Below are 16,232 nucleotides of genomic sequence, written 5' to 3' on the forward strand. Positions count from 1 at the left end.
TAGGGTTCTTTTTGGCCTGAGGTACCGAGAATCCTGCCGTGGCGTATTCAGGAAGAATAACATTCTCACACTTTCTGGCATCTACATCTATAGATGTCTGCAGTTCCTGTTCCAAAATAGGAACCTTTTCGACAAATTTAGGAAAAGTGATTCATACAGGACCCGAAACCAATTTTTTCTGTACCCTCTACATACGTTGTCCCTGACGGAGAGAAATTGTACATATATGTGCCTAAAACTATATAACAAACTACCATCCAAAATACGTCAAATTGATAACTTCAAATGTTTTCGAAAAGAGGTCTACAGCCTATTGTTACGACTAGAGCCATACACTGTTAGTGAGTTCCTGGAGAGTAACATTTAATGTTGATCTTCTCTGTTTTTGTTTATTTTTTTCCGTTTTTTTGACGTTTCCCATCTTCATTGTTTTGTTAACAATTATTATTGGTGAATAAAGATATTCTATTCTATAAGAATGCTAACATAACACTTCTGGTGGTAATCGAAAACAAAATCCAAACGAGATTGCTCATTCTGACTGGATGTCAGTTCCCTCCCAACGGACTGAACGTGTAACGGTGTATTAATCAATCAAGACGTGTATACACTATTTTTCGACGCCCAAGTATCCGTGGCCGAGCACGCAACAAGCGTCGCGACGCGCCCCGTTTCAGTGTGTTTCCAGTCCGGTGATCGATACCGGCAACCAGTTGAATGCTCCGTTATTTGAGTGCATCATCAATAGCCATGGAGGATAGCTCATTATGTAACAAAGGAGACGTGCCTTTTCCTTAGTTCTGAGGGTGTGAGAGGATGACGTCGAGTTTTCAGACAGCGCGGTTCGGTCAGGATGGTCTTCGGGTTATATTCGTGTTCTTATTCTGATAGGTAAAGTGAGTAGATTTGTAGAGATTGTATAAACTTACCAAGTAGTTGGTTCTGCTTGTATGAGGTTCTCTTCTCCGTTTTCTGCTTCCAACGGGTTTGCACGCCGGCCAAAATCGTACCTCCAGCGAAGAGAAACCATAAAAGGTAAGGGAAATGGGTGCGAAATTGATCACCACTCTGGTTCCTGCTCCCAACGGGTTGGCACGCCAGCCAGAGAATCCTACTCCCAGAAGTTGTAGAACTAGGAGGATAAGAGGTTGAAACTAAGGTTCCCAGTTGACAGTACGTAGTGCTGTCTCACCTCTGGACTCGGTGTATGGAAGTTGTCTCGCTGAGAACAAAAAAAAAAGTTTAAACACGGCTACAAACCTTTCTCTGCACGTATTTCGAAGAGTAATAACTTCATGAATCGCTTGAACTAAAAGAGTAGAAGGAAAATCACAAACTATCGTTGATAACGACCTAGGCGTTCGATACTACAAACTTATTAGAATCGATGAATCTATGCAGCCTCGGGACTAAATACAGAATCAATCGGAACCCCACCCACCGGTGGGGTGTGGAAACGGCATGTCCCCCATATGCCAAAATTCGGTAAAATTCGCGTCAATGAAAATGTCTTGACTCTTGGCTTGGCAAACTGGTATACTTGACTCTTCCTGTATTTGAGATGTGTAATCCTCCATAAATAACAATTCTCTTTTCCAAAAGCAGTACCATATCAGTTTTAGATTCTACCACAAGCCCTCTGAAGACAGAGACCACATGGGAGATCCTCCAGAGCGCTCCAGAAGTAAAAAACGTAATTTTTTGTTGAGGTCGAGTATTTCGCCCCTAATAAATTTCATAGCTGTCCCTAATCCCCACTTCTCGAGTTCGGCTTCCTCTCCAAATCCCTCAGAATTGCATATCGAATGAGATTAAGAGAACCGGGGACCACTCCTGGCCTTTTTTCCTGGCGCCCTCAAATTGCAATCAAGTCCGCAGTTCCACCCGTTGCCGATTTCGGGGATCGATAAGCCTACCAGTTGAATGTTTGATAACCGTCGGTGAATTGATGGCAAGATAAATATTTTCGGACGTGCTCCGAATGCATACAATGGGCGTCTGGGTTACACGAGTCCAACGTTTAAGTGGCGTTCACCCTCGCTTCTGGAGTGGTTGGAAACGTTCGGGGAAGTTTGGGGAGTGGTGCTTTCTTCGATCTTCGAGCAAGATTGGAACCTGTTTGATGATTATGGAATACTGATGTGAGCGTCATGGGTAATGAGTAATATCACTTTGAAGTTAACAATGAAGATTAGGTGCTTCCCTACGATGCTAAGTAGAAAGGACCTCAAAATAAATAGCATTAAATGGTATACAGATGATTCCAACACCACGATAAGCATCCTAGATACTGAGGTACATCAGAACTCTGTAAATGATAGCGAGATGTAGACGACACAGCAGCTAAAACAGCTCTGATTGATCTTGTGCAAGTGCAAGCTTTTCAATTCATGCAGAGTAATACCTCACCCAATAAGTTTAGATTGAAAAAAGTCTCAGAAAGGGTGTGGGAGTCTTAGACCTCTTACTTGATCCCATTGTTGGAAAATAAATGTTAGAGCCCATCAAACAACGCGCTAAACACAGACTAAGTAAATCAAGGAGTTTTTCGAAGAAATCGTCTATAGAGTAAGCCCTGACAAATCCACACCTGACACAAGAAGTGAAAATACAGTTTTTCATGTAGGATTCGATACTTATCGTCGTCCAAATATACCCTTCTAATAAGCTTCAGTAGCATTGTGTAACTGAGGGAATTTATTCATACAGAGGAGGGTCTGATAATAATGAATGAGTGTTATAAAACAAGTTCCAGGTTATGGGGTTGGCTTTTCCCTAGGGTTAATTTGGCGTTATTAATACAATTACATTTTAACACTCACGTGAGCGAAGGCGTATGAGCTTTGAACACTGATAACTGAAGGAGTTAACGTATGCTTTTGGAGCAAGTTATGCTGTAATATCTGACAGAGGGTTTGAAGGTTAGGATAAATGTGAACTCTTTTGTAAGATGGGAGATTTATTTCGATTGAAGGTTGGTTAGAGTGTTAATATTTGTCCACTTCTAACATATCTTTCATTCTGAGGATTTATCATAGAATAATCATCGCATTTTCTACATTTTTCTGAATAAGAAATCTTCCATTAGTCCATCTTCCAGACATTCAAAAACGTGATGAGATTTGAACTTATGTGACTGCAATTTTTTGCAATGAAATTCAGCACCAGTTTTCGACGACTGTAATGAAAAAGCTCCAAAGAATATATATTTATTCAGCATTGGATTAATTCAGTTATGTTGGCACTTTCAAGTGTCAAACACGAACTTTCCACAAAAGCCCTGACGAGCATCAATTAAAACCGCTTCAAAAGGGGGTGAAATTGAGGAATTCATGGCATATACCTCGCTAGCGTATCTCATCCGCCGTTTTCATTATTTAATATTGCTTTATAGGCATCAGGACCCATTAATTAGCTTCTTGTTTTCCTAATTCTATTAGTTCATTCAATCACGAATACTTCAAGGAAATTTTCACCTGCATCTCTTCCGTCGTACGCGCCGCGCCGGTTCGGATATAAATAGCTCAATTTTCCACGGGTTTTCCTCATTTTCCGGCCGCTTTCATCGATTGGAAATCCGATATGAGTCAGCGAACCACTTAATTCGCAATCTTTTCATCTCTCTTCGGCATCATATAGTTGTTATTAACGGTATCGTTTTTATGCGGGGAATTTGATCTTTGATCATGTCGCGATTTTGAGTTTGACGTTCTTTGATGGATTCGATGAACTTCCGAAGGAAAATTTAGAGATCCACTTCCATGGGACTCTTGAAAAGACATTCTTACATTGGTGTCGACTAAACGGACCCACTAGGATATATTATATTTAGTTAGCCTAGACCAGTTCCATGTATAAAAAAAATATTGCGTTACCATAGCAACGAACAATAATTCATTAGAAGTATCAGTGTGAAATTTGAGGTCGAAAAAGTAAACCAGAATTACGCAATAAATTGAAAGAAAGAAGATGTCCACCGAAATCGTGAAAATCGAGAAATTTAAGTATTGAGACATCATCAAGTACCTGTATCTAAAAGGGTTAAGAGGTAAGCAGATTTACGAAGATATGCTCAATACCCTTGGTGATCAATGTCCTTCGTATGCGACCTTGAAAAATTGGACTGCAAGAGGAGAATATGTTGAGTAATAAAATATTTTGTTTGGTTCTATAGTAGGCTGAGAATTTTTCAATACATCCTCGTAAATTTCCGAAATTTTCTAAAATTCCTATAGTTTCCGTGAAATTCTTCATAAATACAGTTAACGCTATTATTGTTTCCAAATTATGAATCAATACATCAGAGAATAAATCACAGAGTGCACACACAGAATACAATTACGGACTGCTGATATCCGGGAACCGAATTTATTTTGAATATACACAAAATTTCGTCGCCACCGGTAATCAGGGCTGCGGTGGTCGGTATTCAAATCCAATGTAAATAATCACGCCAGTTTACACAGTTGACAATGACGGATTCACATAATGCGAGCCGATTCTATTGGGAAGATGCGGCATGTGCTGACAAAGTTTATTTTGTACGTCATTTTAGCATTGTCAAAAATAGAAGCCGCTTTGAACGGAGTTTGTTTGAAGTTTGATCCTTTGGTTCAACATGTGTTATCCAGTTTCCATCGTTTATGTTCCGTCGAGTTAAACGGCCTTTGTTTGGTTTTGATTGCGCGTCTCTTCTGGCTGACGTGTGAATGCTCTTCCGGCTTTCGGATACCTAATCGAGAGGATTGGTCGATGTCTAACGAAAAATTAACGGAAGGAGAAACATCCTTATCGTTTCAGTTTCCAACTGAGTTGATTCATGGAATATACATGGTGAATTGTTGACTCGTACGAATTTTTTAACAGTCGATTCTTGAGGTCAAAAGAAACACTTTTTTCTCATTAAGACCATTACGTGCCCCAAAAATACCAAAAATTCAAAGAACCCAACTTTTGATACGATATAATGAATATTTGAACGTTCCGTAAAATAAAAGTATTCTTCATATTTTTTCGTATAATGCGCCGTTTTCGAGTGATTTGATGTTCAAAAATAAAAAATATCTGTGAGATTCGAAAAAATTGGGTGCTTTGGCTGAATGCAACTATGTTCAGAAGATCCACAGATGTGTAGTGTCATAGATTTAGCTTGTTATTCTGAAGGTAATTTTGTTTTTCCAAGGGTAGCACATTATGAAAACTTAAAGTGGCTATATCTTCCAATCAGGACAGAATCGGAAAGAATTGTATAGGAAAAAAGTGTTTCTCTTGAACTCAAGAATCCACTGTTAAAATATCTGTACCCACCGAAATAGTTGTTGAGCTTAAATGCCCAATTTGCCTTACTACGAACAGGTTTATGGGCCCAGTACGCAGTGGAAGGTATGAAATAACCTCTACTCTACCTGGTAACTCAATGACGCAATTCACCATCGATCGAACCACTAAAAATCTAATTGTCCCCTTGCAAACTGATCCGAAAATTCATTCGCGATCATTGTTGAACATGACACCTATTTGTTTCATTGCCCCCATAATAACTTCCGATTGAAACGGCGGGCTTTTATAGGGCAGGATAAACGAAATTTACGACACAATCTGGGTCGATTGTCCGGACAGTGGGTTATTCAGATGACGCATTTCGGTATACGCGTTTTTTTATGATTTAAGCCCACCCGCAAAATGAGCTTTTGAATACGGTACTCAACAATTGGTCCATCAATTTATTTCAAGAATATTCGGTTCAAAATGTTCATTTTGATCAGTTAGTACCAGTGAATGTTCAGTTGATTATCTTCTCAGAAAAGAATGAAGAGAATTTTCAACCGAAAATTTGAGAAATTCTAGTTTTGTAAAGCAATTTGAACGGATCACTTTTTTCTAGCAATCAAAAAGTATTATAAAGAATGTAAAGATGGTTCCACCAAGATCTAACCAACCACGAATTTAGGCAATAAATTTTCCCATTTACCATCAGCTCTCTGATCCCGTTGAATTCGGTCCCCTTTATGAACCCAGAATATCGATGGCTGGAAGAACAACGAAGTTATTCACAGATCAATCCGTCCTTCGAATGCTTGCCTCCAATTCAGATGCCCCTGAAACAGTAATCAGCGACCATTTTCCACCACAACTAGCCTGCTATGTTCGGTATTCGCACAAGTGATAGTTACGCGAAGTGGCATTTCCAATTCAGGCAAGAACTTGTTCAGCTAGTTCGGGAACTAACGGCCTATCTCGATTCACTCAAAGGCAACAACACAATTTAGGAAATCAAAGTAACTCAAAGTTCACGATATAGGGAGTTACCCCGGGTTCTTATGAAGATATATGAAAGGGTTGGGGTAGTTGTTCCCTTTAACGTTTTGGCGTCGAGGACTATATTTCCTTAGTTTACGGAACTAGGGACGAGGTTGTGTCCACTCATGCGTTACTAAAGAGGATCACTGGGGACGACAGTTGAAGGATGGGTAATATTATGTTAACTTTCATAATGCTCAGTGGATGTCCAAAGCTGCGGGAATACCGCAGAGGTTTAAGGAGATTAAGGCAGGGGAAATTTTATCATAACGCAGGTATCATGGCCGATTTCAAAGCAGGATAGTCCGAGTATGAATAGACAACTGAGATGCTGTTTTGAGACCTTATCACATCAACAACTTGGCTATGAAGCTGGGAGAATGTATAATAATGAAATACATGACGTTTTCTATTATACTAAGAGACATAGAAAAGATAACACCCAGTATTATGTTTTATTGCAACAATTTGTCAACATACGAGGATATATTGAAAAATTCTTAGCCTACTATAGAACCCAACAAAATTTCAATGTCAAAATATTTTATTACTCAACATATTTTCCTCTTAATTGGATACATTGATTACAGCGAACCTGCAACGTCTCTAGACCTTTAAAAAAAATGTTTCTTCTTGCTCTGCAAACCAGGCCTCCACAGCTTTTATTACCTCCTCGTTGGAAGGAAATTTACGACCTTTTAAGCTTTTTTTCAGTTGAGGAAAGTGATGATAGTCGGATGGAGTCAAATCTGGGAAATAAGGTTGATGTAATTCAAACCCTAAATCAGAAATTTTTTGCTTGTTAACATGAGATTTGTGTGCAGGGGCGTTGTCCTGCGAAAACAAAACACCTTTGGATAGCTTTCCGCTTCTTTTCTCTTTAATTTTTTCCCGTAGAGTGGTCAGTAATGTCGAATAGTAATCTACGGTTATTGTTCTACCCTTATCCAAAGAATCAATCATGATTACTTCATGGCAATCCCAAAAAAACTGAAGCAAGAACTTTTCCAGCAGATTTTTGGACATGAAACTCCTTAGGTCTTGGAGAACCAGAGTGCCGCCATTCCATCGATTGTCGCTTTGTTTCTGAATCGTAGAAATGTACCCAAGTCTTATCCATAGTAACTATTCGGTTCAAGAAGTCTACATCATTTTCAAATTGAGCACAGATCGAACGCGATACTTCTACCCTTGCACGCTTTTGGTCAACATTCAAACATTTGGGGATCCATTTTGCAGCAATTTTTCTCATGTCCAAATTGACGTAAACCATATGATGAACGCGTTCGTATGAAATATTCAGTGCTTCAGATATCCGTTTAAGCCCAATTCGACGGTCTGATACAATCCTGTCATGAACTGCATCGATATTTTCGGGGACTGATACAGAAACTGGCCTTCTCGATCGGTCATCATCTTCAATGGAAAATTCATCTCTTTTGAAGCTTGCAGTCCAATTTTTCACGGTCGCATACGAAGGACATTGATCACCAATGGTATTAAGCATATCTTTGCAAATCTGCTTACCTCTTAACCCTTTTAAATACAGGTACTTGATGATGGCTCGATACTCCAATTTTTCGATTTTCACAATTTCGGCCTTTTAATTTAAACTCTGATTTACTTTTTTGACTTCACACTGACACTTCTAATGGATTATTGTTCGCTGATATGGTAACGCAATATTTTTTTTTTGTGCATGGAACTGGTCTAAGCTAACTAGATATCAATCTAGTATCAAAACATACGAATACCGAGTATCGAAGGAATCTATTCGGTTCCGATCTCTTCAAGTGACATGAGAAAATGAACGAACGAAAAATTCCACAATTTTTCCTGGTCAACAAGGCCAAATCTCCATGAAGCGATTTCATGGTTTAGTGGAAAGCAAGGTTCGCATTTTCGAGTGGCGCTCCTGCAACATGGCCGTTTTCTGCCGCGTATTCATGTCAATGAACACTCACATATTCACTGCATTCACCCCAACGTTCCCTTTTGGATATCCATCCCCCGTTCCGAGCAGTTCCATCCGACGGAAAACGAAATTGTCTTCGAAACTGCGATGTATTCAAATTTTCGCACTCGAATATCGCCGTCGAGCGCAGAGCCAACTATTCCTATGGAGCAGATGCCCTTTTGCCTCATCACTTTACCTCCACTCCCCTATTTCCGTTCATTTACATTTGTTTTAGCTCGAAAAACCCGAACCTTAGCCTGGTGAAAACGCAAAGTGTTCGAATTTATCTATATTGTGAAATTTTCCTATTTCTCAAATTCATTCGATATGAAATAAGCCACAAGAAACAAATCAAAGTCAGTTTGACAAAATTAAGGTTATAGAACCGATCCTGGACAGGGGTGTGTAGTACCAAAACTCATAGAGCAATATTTCCATACTACACTTTCTATGTATGCCTACTCCGATTCGTTTTCGCCAAATTTCCGCTTGATTCGAAATTTTCCGCCTAATTCATGTTCATTTTTCCCCGAGGGGTGTTTTATCGATATTCCGGTGCTCAGAATGGCGTGCAGTCCATAAAAGGTTAATGTAGTTCCTTCCGGATGCTATTCAGACAATATGCTCTACTCCGCCATCATTTCGAATATTAATTTCTTGCGTCTTTACGCGTTTCTCACCGTCCATAACGATCCTGTTCAGAAACTGGATATGTATTATTAATATTGGTGAAAAGCGCTGATTTAATGAGCGCTTTTCAATTGGTTTTCCCATTATTCTTGAGGCATTTCGAAGCGTGTTTAATGGCGGCTTTATATTATACAGTTTTTCCCTTTGTCTTCAGCTTTCACCGGGCAGATCGCTTTCGCAAGAATTCTCGTTGTGAACCAATATAACGAAAGAATGTTTTTATTTGCCACTCCAGCTCAAAAAGTACATTTGGAAGAATATAAATTATATAAAAAAAGTATGTTTTGGAATTCCCACCAGTGTAATCATCTACGATTTCTACAAAGTTTCCTCCTTGTCTAAACTTTATTCATTAAATTTTTCTGAGTTAACTCGTGATGAAAATTGAGCTTCGCAAAATATTGGCAGCGGTGGGATTCGAACCCACGCCTCCGAAGAGACTGGTGCCTTAAACCAGCGCCTTAGACCGCTCGGCCACGCTACCTCCTGCTCAAACTAATTTCCACTATCCATGACGTGTAATTCGGGAAGCTCCAGAAATAGATCAAAAGTTTACGCGCCCAACGTGGGGCTCGAACCCACGACCCTGAGATTAAGAGTCTCATGCTCTACCGACTGAGCTAGCCGGGCTTACGATCGTCGTTGAAGTATCACAAGCTGCTCATATCCACAAATAGTTCAAGGGTTTCAAGAGCTTATGTTTGGTATATTGTGGAGGAGGTAACCAGGATTAACTGGTAGGCGTCCTTTGAATGTGGAGGCTCATAGTGTTATCTTCTCGATATGGCAGTTTGTTTAAATTGAATGCATGAGTGGAAAAGAAGGTGTTGGAGTATAAATCATGCGATGCACATGCTGAAACAACATGTAGTTTTCTACGTCACATAACAGCGCTCTTATCGCATTCTTCCATGCTCCCGCAAGCGTGATCTTACAGGTCCGCGAGCCTGCAAACGGCACATTCACGGGTTAAGACAGGGGAAATCCGGCAGGTGGAAACTGAAAACTATCCGAGCACGCCATTTCTGCTGGCACGGGCTGCCAATTATTCCCTCATGCCTGCGAGATCTCTTATTCCCCGGACCCCCCTTTATTCCCTCATAGTTGGCTGCGTTCCCCTGACCCGAATCAGTTGTTGTTGCAATCCGATTTTCTATTTTCTCGCCGAATCCCCATTTTCTGCAGCTTTGGATAAATCCCCTCAGACTATTACCGGGTGTCGGTCCCGATGCTGGTGAAATCGGCCTGAAAATTCAGCACCTGCAGCAAGGAAGTCCTGAATCGAATAAGACTTTGTAACTAAAGCTCTGGTTTGCTTCAAAGCGTTACCAAGACTGTGGAAATTATGACTTTTCAATCTATACTGAGTCTCGTAATCAACAAAGTTTATGAACATGGGTAGGAAAACAAAGATGACGCACTGAAATAGGCAAGAATACTTAGGTCTTCTTAGTCTAAGTTTCCAGTCATTGTGTAGGCCAATACAGTAAAGTAAAGGTCCTTTATTGGCCTGAAAACTTTGCACCTACAAGCGTCCGTAGCTTGGTGGTTAGAGCGTCGGCTCAGCAACCGCAAGGTACCGAGTTCGATCCCGGGTTAGGGAATAAATTTATCTAGTCGATACGTGTTCGGGCCACCATTGGCCGTTGGGTTAAAATTAACAGTGTTGTGCCTAAGGTGGCGTAAGGACACAGTAACAAAGCCTACACAGAACACAACTGGTTCTCCGAACTCGCACAAGCTCACGGAGCTTCTGAGGGAGAATCAGGATAATATAGTGTAGTATAGAATACAAGAAAGATTTCCAATCAAAGAAGAAACCGAGGGAAAAGACTCTGGCAGAGTCATCTAGATCATTCCAGAGCATACAATTACAAATGGCGAGATTGCATCAAGATATATACAGAGGAGTGCGCCACCTATCGCCACCTAGGACGATGTGCTACTCAGGCCGCATGTGTTGCGTGTAGATCCCTATCAACGCGCAATTTTCAGCGTCTTCCAATCTCCACATATCCCGTTTTTCTGACTCGATTCCAGGAAATTCGCCTTAATATCATACGAAACGTTCGAACGTAGACGCGGGCATTAAATCAACGTCGTTTTTGGACGCGGATTAAACCGAACTGATCCACAATTCCTTTTGTCAACATCTTCTCCCTCATTCTTTTCAATTCCCGGATACAACCCATCATATTTTACGGGCGCGTCGGAAACATTGGTACGCTGAGCGTCTTGTAATCCTATGTCACGCGTATTTTCCGTGGACCCTAATATATAATATAAGATGTACAATTTACGAATTCCCCGATGTTGTATATGCGTCTGTTGGAGTCGGGGGTGAACTGATGAAAATTAAGTTGGGAAAATCAAATCTTCCCCGTTTTGTGTCAGTCCTAAGACGACTGGTGCAGGGTTCCATTCGCTTTATGAATTGTACGAGAGTTGTGGGATGATGACCGAAGTTCTAACTCCACGAAATCACTTTCGGAATGTTGATTCACGTCAGGAAAGCGTACACGGAACATTCTAAGTTTAAGGAATGGTGGAATGCTTTAAGGTAGCATGAAGTTTCAGTCGTGAATATATGTTTTGATACTCCCAATTTCGTTGTGCTCAAGCCCTTCTGAAAGGGATCTGCAGACGACACGTGCGACCTAGGTTACATATGCTCCTACCTGGCCATAGGTGGCGCAGCAATCTGTATATCTCTTGATGGAGCTGCTCCATTGAACTCAAAATGCTAGAATTCATATTCTTCCTGCACATTCTCCAGGTTTTTTATACTTTTTATAATGATTTAGTCAACAACAGCTCAAATTTCGAAACTCGTTCGGCTGTCACAATGTCACAAACTAAGCATCTTGTTCATAAGCTTCGAAATTTTACTTTTAAAATATCGTTATCGATCAAATTCGAAAAATATGGGTTATCCACATATAACATTAAAAGAGGAAACGTTTCCATTATGACTGTTCCCATTGAATCTCGTATAAATTGAAACGTAAGTTTAAAAGCCCCGTTTTTCCTGCCTCTTGAAGAAGAAGAAGAACCGAGAGCGCAGACAATATAAACGCTCCTTTCAAAGTTTCGAAACTTTGTCATTCTTCCTAATCTGAATCCATATTCACACTGAATATTATTTAAAACTTAAGTACCAAAGTTTCCATTACATCGCTAAAAAGTTAGAGTAAACGTGAGCATATGGAAGTTTTAACACTTCGCAGCATGCCGGAAAGAATGGAGATCTACGGAGGGTGAATTTTCATACATTAATATGTATGGGATTTTTCAATTTGTTAGTGCTAAAAGGCTCCTCTGCGGTTAGATTTCCTGTGCTCAGAGTCGAGTGTAGATCATTGAGTGATTTATTCAAGAATTTCTCAGAAGAACTGTTCTGAACTATTCCATTGGGGAATAATTGAAATTCATGAGTATATGCTTCATTATTATCAATTACCCAACCCTTATGGTTTCACTAAAACATCTCTTCTGAATGATAGGTTGTGTCATAATTCTATTACTGAAATCTTGAATGAATTTTTTGCCACTACTTTGACGGAGAAATAGCATCAAACTCAATATTTACAAACAAAATCAGTGTATTCTCTAGTCCCTCAATATTTCAAATAATAATTCCTCCTGATAAAAAATCCTTTTGATACCATAATCTGGATGGCTCTCATGGGTGTATAGGATATTTTTATGGGGAAACCCAATAAAGTCCGTCAATAAAAATCTGCATAAACGTCAATAACGCCATCATCCGATGCGGTGCATAGCTCACTCATAAATTTTGACGTGGCGTCTAAAAACATCGTTTTTCCTGTATGAAAGCCGGGCTACGTCCATTACGCGAATTTATCCCCCGCTAAAAATAAACTCCAACACCCCAGTCTGCACGCGCTTTACTGGCCCCCCAGCGACGGCGTCGGTATGAAAATGGACGGCGTCGCCAGCTTTAAAATATGAAATTTCGAATCGAGCAATAACAAACCGACTGCTAAAATAAATGTGAATGGAGTATACTTAGATTGATATGCCAATCATTTTTACTGCGTTTCCTCTTGCACCAAAACCCTAAGCGTGTATTTTGCCATGAAGAAATATCGAAATATCCTCAACGTGAATGACAGCTAGTGACGTTTCTTCCAGTTCGAAGACGGCACCGCTGACGTTTCAACTACCACGGCCCCTTTGATCTCCTTTATAGTTAAAGGATGTTACATCAGATAATCCCCTGAAAAGTGCACGAACTATCCGCATTTTCCATCTAGCGGACCATCTGATGTCCCTCGGAAAACGGAAAACATCCCTCTCGGTCCGCACAGCTGCATTTCCGTTGCCGAAGACGTATCTTGGATCAGAAACCCCCCGAGGAGACGGTTCCGAAGCGATTCCCGCCGAATCGGTTTGTCGTTTTGTATTTCCCGTGGCTGAAACACGAGGGACCGGGAATTATGCGGGACCGGAGTCCCCGGACCGATTACCCGGAGGCTTTACGTCCGGTTTTCACGGGAAAAATACGAAACATTCAAAATTCAATCCGCTAAAGCCGCACATCCGTCCCTAACGCCAGCCCTCTCATCTCTCTCGCTGTTGGATAAATACAGGAAAACAGGATTTATACAAAGGTGTTTTCGAAGGTCTTTTTCGACAGAACATAGGCCTCGGCAATTCACCATTCAGAATTTCACCAAAAATCGCCTGAATAAAACGTCTAAGATGGCAGAGCTATCATCCCCCGGAGTCAAATGCGATTCCGTTAAAATTCGAACACAGCCCTGATTCTATACCCACGCCACCAATGAGATCAAATAACGAATCGCGAGTTCGGTACACTGAACCTAGTGTGTCATTTGATCAATTCACAAGGAAGTAATCTGAATTTTCATTCGAGAACTGCAATGAATAATTCATGATTTAGATACCTACTTCAGTGATTTTCCATGAGAAGACGAAGATTTTCTCAAATTGAATGAGTTCTGGACGCCTACTACTCTTCGTTACATCCAATTTATTTTATTTTTCAATTGGAAGAAATATGTTGAACTTCCATAATGGTTTTTCGACGATTTTCCATCATACTTCGCTGAAATCCTCGAAGCAGTGACATCGGCAATTCAATTCTCCATATATTACAGAAGTTTTCACAGTAATACGTGCAATAATGACGCTGAAAATCATGTATTAGTGAAAAAATTCAATTTACATTAAACTTGTGTCAAACCTCTCCTTTCCACCCATAGACATATGTTCCTAACTGACTCTGTGCGTAGGGAGCATTGATTAACTTCAATTACTCTATGCCATCCCCTATTATGAACTGAAGAGAATCGATCAACTTCAATCTGTGGTCATAGAATCTATGCGGCCATTTGCACAGTAACCATGGTAACATTTCGAAAAACTACGCGTATCTGTCATCCATGCTTGGTTTTCCGAAAAATTCGGCAGCGTCACCATTCTTCCACGAGTTCTTAATGCATCTAGACAGGATGGTGCAAATTGGCGCAGTTAAAGTACATAACACGATTCCGTGGATGTTTTCGACCGTACTGAAGTAATCCTATTTTTTGTTTCAGAGGGGAAGTGACGAACTTTTGTCACAAACCACCGTGTCAGTAATGGCTCCTTCTGCACCCCACGCCGATAACAACAACCAAGAGAATGCAAAGAAGGTGAGTTAGCTTTGATTATGTTGATTTGCTCGAAGTTGCGATTATCGGATTTCAGTTGCGGTATCTTTTTTATCACAATGATAATTTTCCTAATTATTACAGAATTGTGTGAAATTTGGACAGTCGAAAGGCGTCGGTTCTGTTTTTTTTTTTAATATGACAACATTCAGGGACTTGTGGACAGTAGTGAAATATATTAAAATCCCTGTTTTTTTGTTAGATATCGTGGTATCAAATGACACATTTTTTTCTGAACGTGAAGTATGTTTTTTATGAGGTAGAAGGTTTAGAAGTTTCCTCTTGTATTATTTTCTTCAATTGAAAGAATTATTCAAAATCCACGATAACGTTTACAGGATCATCATGCTATTTTGATAGAATTTGCATTACGATGTAACATATTTATAGATTTTCCCTTCGATAACGGTTTTCATATTTTTTTTTGGAGTTCTTTAATTTATTGATCATTATGGTATGTATGAGAATTATGAAGAGTGGTTGCTTTTCAGTGGACACCCTCTCTAGATTCCTACGCAACTATTTCGTTCGTATCGTCTTCCAACATATAACGAATTCCCTTTTGTGCATTGCCCTTTTCGATCCAAGGAGCTGGGGTAACGTAATCTTTCCGAATTGAAATTCGAAAATTGGCTCTCAACTCCGCGATTCGATATCCGCTCTTTAGGCCCTCAGAAATCAGATATTGTTGCTTTTTCTTCTTGCATCTTCCATCCTTCCTCCTGCCCCATTGCTGCTCTCACCGAACTGATCGTGCCACATATGCACGATACGTGGATCTTTTCGAAAAATTCGCGTAGCTGACTAGCAAAACATTTACGAAAATGGACCCAATATTACGAACTGTATGTTGTCTCTATTAGTTGGGGAACCGACAAGCGTCGTGGAGACCTAGTGGATTTTGAAGATTATAAAAAAAAAGGTTCTATGATGTATGCACTTTCAGCGGTGGGGAAAGCTTCTACAGGTTCTCAAAGATGTAAAAAAAAATCGTCAGGTGTACATACTCGAGCGTATCGGATTGAGATACTGTATATGCCCTACGTGACACTGATAATGAATTCATGCTTATCTGACAGTTTGCGCGGTGGGACTGGCCGTACGGAAGAGTTGAAAATGGTAAAGAGTCAGATTTTTGGAGGATATGTTAATTGGACCCTAAGGAAGCTACTTTTCAAGGGACTGACAATTTGGACGTGACGCAAGGTTACAGCGGTCCTTTGGAAATGTAAAAAAAAATCGTTACTTGTACATACTCCAGCGTGTCAGATTTTCATACAGATGGTTAATCTGGGTGTTGTAGACGTGTTGACCCAATAATCTGACACTAATCAGGGGGGGTTTTCTTAATCTGACACTTGAAGATGATAAAAATCCCTTTTTTCCAAATATTTCTCTCCCTGTACCTCTAATCGTTTTTGTATTCATTATGAAAGTTGTAGATGATAAAATTCTACACAACTTTGGTCTGAAGCAATTTTACATATTCTTAACCGTTCTCGAGTTAGAGGGCGATAAGAGCGAGAAGCTTAACCACACAGCGAAAGGGCAAGGTCAATGTAGAATCCCAGTCTAATCTACAATTG

The 16,232-nt window shown here is 40.1% G+C and overlaps 1 protein-coding gene and 2 non-coding genes across 10 annotated transcripts in view; 1 reads left to right on the forward strand and 2 right to left on the reverse strand.

Moving 5' to 3' along the window:
* LOC123314484 (polypyrimidine tract-binding protein 1) overlaps positions 1–16,232 on the forward strand; it is a 270,957-nt gene that overhangs the window by 208,591 nt on the left and 46,134 nt on the right. For 7 of the 8 annotated variants that reach the window (XM_044899796.1, XM_044899802.1, XM_044899797.1 and 4 more), the window contains one exon: positions 14,533–14,628. In XM_044899796.1, the coding sequence (XP_044755731.1) occupies positions 14,533–14,628 (96 nt within the window). Of the gene's footprint in view, positions 1–14,335; positions 14,470–14,532; positions 14,629–16,232 lie in introns of those variants that run through there. The other variant, XM_044899800.1, reaches the window with a different exon arrangement.
* Positions 9,350–9,431, reverse strand: Trnal-aag. Its single transcript has one exon. It is a non-coding gene; the product is annotated as a tRNA-Leu (tRNA).
* Trnak-cuu lies at positions 9,505–9,577 on the reverse strand. Its single transcript has one exon. It is a non-coding gene; the product is annotated as a tRNA-Lys (tRNA).

Source organism: Coccinella septempunctata, chromosome 5 (genome assembly GCF_907165205.1).
Source record: "Coccinella septempunctata chromosome 5, icCocSept1.1, whole genome shotgun sequence".
In the NCBI taxonomy this organism is placed as follows: Eukaryota; Metazoa; Arthropoda; class Insecta; order Coleoptera; family Coccinellidae; genus Coccinella; species Coccinella septempunctata.